Raw genomic sequence first — 7,381 nt, forward strand, 5'->3', positions numbered from 1 at the left:
TCTCTTGACCTCGTGATCCACCCGCCTCGGCCTCCCAAAGTGCTGGGATTACAGGCGTGAGCCACCGCGCCCGGCCTTTGAAATTCTTTTCTAATAGAAGTCTGTACTAATGTATAATAGTTAAGAATTACAAAGCGCTATTCTATGTACATCTATCCTATTTAAAATAAAATAGCCAGGCCAGGCGTGGTGGCTCATGGCTGTAATCCCCCACACTTTGGGAGGCCGAGGTGGGTGGATCACCTGAGGTCAGGAGTTCGAGAATAGCCTGGCCAACATGACAAAACCTCACCTCTACTAAAAATACAAAAAATAGCCGGGTGTGGTGGCAGATGCCTGTAATCCCAGCTACTAGGGAGGCTGAGGCAGGAGAATTGCTTGAACCAGGGAGGGAGGTTGCAGTGAGCTGCGATTGCACCATTACACTCCAGCCTGGGTGACAGAGTGAGACTCCATCTCAAAATAAATTTAAAAATAGCCGTGTTTTCTTTTCTATGTATAAAGCCAATTCATTCTTTCTGTAGAAGAGAACTTGAACAACACAGAACTGTATACAGAAAAAGAAATCACCTTAAATCCTACTGTCAAGAAATCCTTATCACCAAAATATTAGTTGTTAAAACAACCTCTCCAGGCAGGAGTCACATAACCTTCGTTAAGAAAACATCATCTTCCATGTTTCATTTACTTTCTTCCTGTCTTTTAAATCAGCAGTTTATGGTTATCGTTTTTTCCTCCCTTGATCATCTGGCTGAGATCATATTTGTCCGTGTAAAGTTACTGTTTTTTTTTTTTAAATCCATCCTTTTCATACTGTATTTTGTATACATACTGAAATTAATATAGTTACTCCACCTTTTAGAGGGAGATTAGTCTCTTATTTATTTGTTCCTTTATCAGTCACTTATGTAAGTATGGACTCATGGATATCTGTTTTATGCTGTGAGTTATAATCCAAGGCTGCTTTGTTTTGTAGCTCTAATTGTTCTCACTTTGACCATTGGGAACTCTTTCAGTCGCTTCCCTTGTCCCTTTGACATGCTCTTATCATTGTGGGGTCTTATCTTTAAAAAAAAAACAAAAAACATTCTTGCACTGCTTATTTCTGGCTTTTCTTACTCAACAGCAAGTTATTTTATATCAATAATAAAGACCTACTTAGTTTTGAGTTTTTTAATGTGTTAAAATTAGGTAAACAATTTTCAATTTGATGGCTGTATTATAATTTAAGAGTCATTTTCTATGGATAGATATTTAAATATGTCTTCCCCTACTCTAGTAGTACCAGTATATACTGGTGAACCTCTCCGTTTTTGCTCTCTTGTCTGCCTATCTAATTTTTTTTTTTAATGTGGAGTCTTGCTGTGTCACCGAGGCTGGAGTGCAATGGCTCGATCTTGGCTCACTGCAACCTCTGCTTCCTGGGTTCAAGCGATTCTCCTGCCATAGCCTCCCAAGTAGCCGGAATTACAGGCATGCACCACCACACCTGGCTAATTTTAGTATTTTTAGTAGAGACAGGGTTTCACCATGTTGGTCAGTCTGATCTCGAACTCCTAACCTCAAGTGATTGCCTGCCTCAGCCTCCCAAGGTGCTGGAATTACAGGTGTAAGCCACGGTGCCCAGCCTGCTTATCTAATTAGAACTAATTCCAGAATGTGAAATTGCTGAGTCGGAGGGTATGTACCTTTAAACTTCTGATGCAAAATTCCTCCAGAGAGATTGCACTAACTGCATCTTCCTAGTGATGCTATACAGGGCTCATTTGATGTACATCTCACTTACACCTGAAAAATTTTTCTGCCACTTTTCAGTTGAGGTGATCTGCTTTTTAGTTTTGACATATTCACATCTTTATATAGTTAGACTTGTGTATTTTTTAATGGTTTCCAGATGATGTTATAGATCTTTCTTAATTCAGTAAACATTTGTTGATCACCTATTGTTCGTTGATGATGTTGAAATGATGAGGTTAGAGACGTAAAATCTTGTCCCCACCCTTAAAGAGCTCTCATATCTTAAAAAAAAAAAAAAAAAAAAAAAAAAAAAAAAAAAAAAAAAAAAAAAAAAAAAAAAAGAAAAAGAAAAAAAAACCGGTCATCTAAACAATTTAGACAATATAATTAATGCTGTATTTGCATCATGTGTAGAAAGCAGTATAACTGACTGCTTATAGGAGAAATAAAGTCTTTGAAGGCTTCACAGTGAAGGAACCATTAACAATTTTCCAGACAGAAGGGTGGGGAGAGGTGCATGATTACAGTCATAAGGAAACATGATCAAAATCTTGAGGCATTTAACATGTCTCAGTTTTGGTTTTTTTTTTGAATATTTTCTTTTTTATTTTCTTTTCTTTTTTATTTATTTATTTATTTTTTGAGACGGAGTTTTGCTTTTGTTACCCAGGCTGGAGTGCAATGGCGCGATCTCCGCTCACTGCAACCTCCGCCTCCCGGGTTCAGGCAATTCTCCTGCCTCAGCCTCCTGAGTAGCTGGGATTACAGGCACGCACCACCATGCCCAGCTAATGTTTTGTAGTTTTAGTAGAGACGGGGTTTCACCGTGTTGACCAGGATGGTCTCGATCTCTTGACGTCGTGATCCACCCGCCTCAGCCTCCCAAAGTGCTGGGATTACAGGTGTGAGCCACCGCGCCCGGCCCATGTCTCAGTTTTTAAAGGAGTTGCTGATGATGTGCGCTGAGACTGGAAAGGTAGGAAACTGGATGAAGGGAGAAGTTATTGGGAAGTTCAGACCACCTGATCAGAGCTCTGTGTTATAAAAGATCTTCCTGGTGTCAGTGTAGCATGGGGACTGGCACGAAGGAGAGATGAGAAGTAGCTGAACAGATAGTTACCTGCCTATGTGAGTGAAATGTGAAAGATACAGTATCATAGATGTCTTTTCACTGAATTCCTTCAGATCTTCCTGCTGATCATGAGTTTTAGGTATTTTATGACTTCATTCTTTTAATTGCTTATATTTTTGTCATCAGCTGTCATTTTTATCTTCAAAGTATAACATAAGGAATATTACTTTTGAGAGAGAAAATGCCCCAATAAACATATTCCTTTGTGTTTCTCATTAATAGGCTGCTGCTGATGAATACAATAGACTGAAGCAAGTGAAGGGAGTAAGTATTGGAGATTGTTCTTTAGAAGAACTTTTCTTTTTTGTTTTTTATTCTTGTACCTACTCATCTGGAGGGAGAACTTTTCTGTGTTACTCATTTTTATTTTTCTTAAATTTTCTTACATCTAATTTAGCATTTAGAATGACTATGAATTCCTTGTCACATATGCACTGATTATCATAAAAAGCCCTTATTAAAGATGAAAACTATAACTGAGGTTTTGGAACTTTAATTTCAGCTATTTAAAGCTACAACCAGTACTGATTTTTTAAACCTTTTTATTATTTTTTTTAATTCAATGCGTGTTTATTGAGATAGTTTCCCATTCATCTTGACTCAAGGTACTCTGGGTGCTGCTTCCTCCCTAGGGAGCATCTTCCGTTAAGCCTTGCTTTGCCTCCTGTAGGCTGCGAAGGACAGTGGAGCAGCCAACACACAAAACTACTGCTAGTGCCTGGCTGACGCCTGTGGTGATTTTATCGCATCCTGGGCGTTTACACCCATGAAGTAGGAGTAGGGGCTCTGCACCAGGCATTACTGCTTGGGTTTCCTTTTCTCCTCTTCTGGAGAGGGTTGAAGGAGATCCTCTGTGAGAGACATGTTGTGGGGGAATTGCCACCACTGGAAAAGATAATTATTAATTATATTTTTTAAAAGTTGAAGTATACATACAGAAAAGTGCACAAATCAAAATATATAACATAGTGAATTTTCACAGTGTGACCACATACCTGTGTGTGCAGATCAAGAAATGTATTTCCTCTAGTGCCTCCCCACCCCCACCCCACCCCTTGTACTCCTTTTCAGTGTTTACCCTCTTTCCAGAGGGGTCCACCATGCTCACTTCTAACATCATAGGTAGAGTTTTGGTTATCTTGAATATAACATAAACGGAACCATATAGTATGTATTTTGTATGTGATTTCTTTTGCTCAGTACTGTGTTTGTAAGGGTCCATTGATGGTTTATTAATATTATTTTGAGATGGAGTCCTGCTCTGTTACCCAAGATGGAGTGCAGTGGCACGATCTCCGTCCACTGCAACCTCCACCTCCCGGGTTCAAGCAATTCTCCTGCCTCAGCCTAGCTGGGATTATAGGCACTTACCACCATGCCTGGCTAATTTTTTTATTTTTAGTAGAGACAAGGTTTCGCCATGTTGGCCAGGCAGGTCGTGAATTCCTGGCCTCAAGCAATCCACCTGCCTTGGCATCTCAAAGTGCTGGGATTACAGGCGTGAACCACTGCACCTGGTCAGTTCATTGATTTTTATTGCTGTGTAGTGTTGTATATAAAACACAACTTTATGCATCTATTCTATTGTTAGTGAACATTTGGGTTGTTCCCAGTTTTGGGCTTTTAAAAATATTGCAGCTTCAGACTAGGCACGGTGGCTCACACCTGTAATCCCAGCACTTTGGGAGGCCAAGGCAGGCGGATCACCTGAGGTTGGGAGTTCGAAATCAGCCTGACCAATATGGAGGAAAAAATAATAATAAATTGCAGCTTCAAACATATTTGTAAATGTTTGAACATAGAAGTGATGAGCATGTGTGTATCCAGCTTTAGTAGATACTGTCTTGTTTTGTTTTGTTTTTTTGGGATGGAGTTTCACTCTTGTTGCCCAGGCTGGAGTGCAATGGCGCGATTTGGCTCACCGCAACCTCCACCTCCTGGGTTCAAGCAATTCTCCTGCCTCAGCCTCCCGAATAGCTGGGACTACAGGCATGTGCCACCATGCCCAGCAAATTTTTGTATTTTTAGTAGAGATGGGGTTTCACCATGTTGACCAGGATGGTCTCGATCTCTTGACCTCGTGATCCACCCGCCTCAGCCTCCCAAAGTGCTGGGATTATAGGCATTAGCCACCGCACCCGGCCTAGTAGATACTGTCAAACAACCTTCCAAGTAGTTATACCAGTTTACATTCCCACCAAACACCCCAGACTCCTGTTGCTCTGTACCCTTGGTAACACTTGGCATGTCAGTCATTATTGACTTAAAACATTTAAAAAAGTTTTATATTAACATTTTTGTAAATTATCCAGGTGCTGTGATACATACCTATAGTCCTAGCTACTAGGGAGACTGAGGCAGAAAGATTCCTTGAACCCAGGCGTTGAGAGCTGCAGGGCGCTATAATTGTACCACTGCACTCCAGCCTGGGCAATAGGATGAGACCCTTTCCCCCCCAAAAAAGTTATAAATTACAGGCATCATGATTTTAAATAAGAGTTTAAAGGGTATACAGTAAAATTTCCCATCTCTCTTATCCCCTATTCCATTTTCCTTTCCCCAGTCAACCAAGATCACCAGTTTCTTGTTTTACTTACAGTTTTAGATGATGTGTTAGCAAAAAGGCCTATAAGTTTTCTTGGTCATTTTGCAGATTTTTAGAAATGAGGCTATCCTTTGTAAAAACCCAGGTTAGAAAATAGGATTGAGCAAACAATCGGCTGCCTGTGTGGTTAGTGATACTGCCAGGCACCTTGAGTATATTACTTCAGTCAACACTCCCAACAATTCTCTGACTAAATCTTCCATTTTTTTGTTCACCTCTACCTTCCCAGCAGACCTGCTTTTATTTTGTTGAATTTATGTGATTTATTTTCTCCCTTTTTAGTCTGCAGATTACAAAAGTAAGAAGAATCATTGCAAGCAGTTAAAGAGCAAATTGTCACACATCAAGAAGATGGTTGGAGACTATGATAGACAGAAAACATAGAAGGCTGATGCCGAGTTGCCTGAGAAATTAAGTATCTGACATCTCTGCAATCTTCTCAGAAGGAAATGGCTTTGGACCATAACCCAGGAAGCCAAACCTTTGTGAGCATCACAAAGTTTTGGTTGCTTTAATATCATCAGCATTGAAGCATTTATAAATAGCTTTCAATAATCAACTGGGCTGAACACTCCAATTAAGGATTTTATGCTTTAAACATTGGTTCTTGTATTTGAAAGAAATACTGTTTGAGGTTTTTAAGCCTTAAAGGAAGGTTCTGGTGTGAACTAAACTTTCACACCCCAGACAATGTCTTAATACCTACAGGTATTTGTTTGCATAGGTGATCTCACTTAATCCTTTCAACCACCCTTCAGATAACTGTTATTTATAATTCTTTTCCACATAAGGAAACTGGGTTCCTGCAATGACCTCTCTGAAGTGAAACTGCTTGTTTCCTAGCACACAGTTTTAGTTAAGTCTGTTTTATGACTCCATTAATAATAAAGTCCCTGGCCTTTCATATTTTAGCTACTATGTATTTAACAATCTAACAGCCTCTCTATTAATTTTTTTTCTGTTATGTGAATGGTTAAAAGAGGTTTTTCTTATGTTATCCTGATAATAAAGATCATGTAAAAGTAACAAATGTGTGAAATTTAAAGATTGTAAATATATACGTTTTTAAAATCAAAGTTTAAACCCAGTGGTTAGAATTTTGTGTATTTTTAAATACTTTTTATCTTTTATGGTTTACATGCATTTTTTTAAAACCAGCTAGACCTTTTCATTATATCAGAATATCTGATTACATTTATAATTCCATTGTGACTTGACCTGTATCTTATAGGATTCAATTTCCATACATATTTTATAAGGTATTAAATCTGATGTTTCCATAATAACCTGTTTGATATTGTTAGTGCTGTTAACATACAGCTGTGGAAAACCACACTCAGGAGTTGTATCTGTTGTTGTTTATACTCTTTTGGGTGCTATGCTGGTTGGTCATTTCCCAGTCCTTTGGCTGTAGGAATGCTGATGTGTCTGGAAATAGAATGCTATACCATGAGATACCAAATAATTTCAAATGGTGCCCTTAAATTGTATCACTTTTTTTAAAATTCAGATTTTTTTTTTTTGGGGGGGGGTGGGGCCTGTGGATTCATACACATGCAATGGGCTGTATTATAGGAGAGGAATGCTACAGCAAGAGCCTTGGGAACCCACCATTTTATAGCAGTCTGTAAGAAAGCCTGTTTTTTTGTTGGAAAAATTCAGATGCTTATTAGTAAAATAAAATTAGTTGACAGCACTGTGCTAAGTTGATTGTGATCATTCTAGTTTAGACTTTTCTAAAAACCTTTTTTAGAATAATCTATAAACTGCCTTTTGTATGCATTTAAGACATTTAAGTATATAATTTTCGATATATGATTTTGAATTATTTTCCAGAGATAAACTTTTAAATGTTTCCATTATATGATTTATTTCTTCAAATTGAATAAATTGTTAATTTTCTGCAT

The 7,381-nt window shown here is 38.4% G+C and overlaps 1 protein-coding gene across 1 annotated transcript in view; it reads left to right on the forward strand.

The window, feature by feature from the left end:
* Positions 1 to 6,973, forward strand: part of OCLN (occludin) — a 61,299-nt gene extending 54,326 nt beyond the window's left edge. The window contains exons 7-8 of the mRNA XM_037738199.1: positions 3,092 to 3,133; positions 5,757 to 6,973. Coding sequence (XP_037594127.1) covers positions 3,092 to 3,133; positions 5,757 to 5,858 — 144 coding nt within the window. The 3' untranslated portion in view covers positions 5,859 to 6,973. The remainder of the gene's footprint in view (positions 1 to 3,091; positions 3,134 to 5,756) is intronic.
* The last annotated feature ends 408 nt before the right edge of the window (positions 6,974 to 7,381 follow it).

The sequence above is a fragment of the Cebus imitator genome, unplaced genomic scaffold, assembly GCF_001604975.1.
Source record: "Cebus imitator isolate Cc_AM_T3 unplaced genomic scaffold, Cebus_imitator-1.0 Scaffold50, whole genome shotgun sequence".
Classification (NCBI taxonomy): Eukaryota; Metazoa; Chordata; class Mammalia; order Primates; family Cebidae; genus Cebus; species Cebus imitator.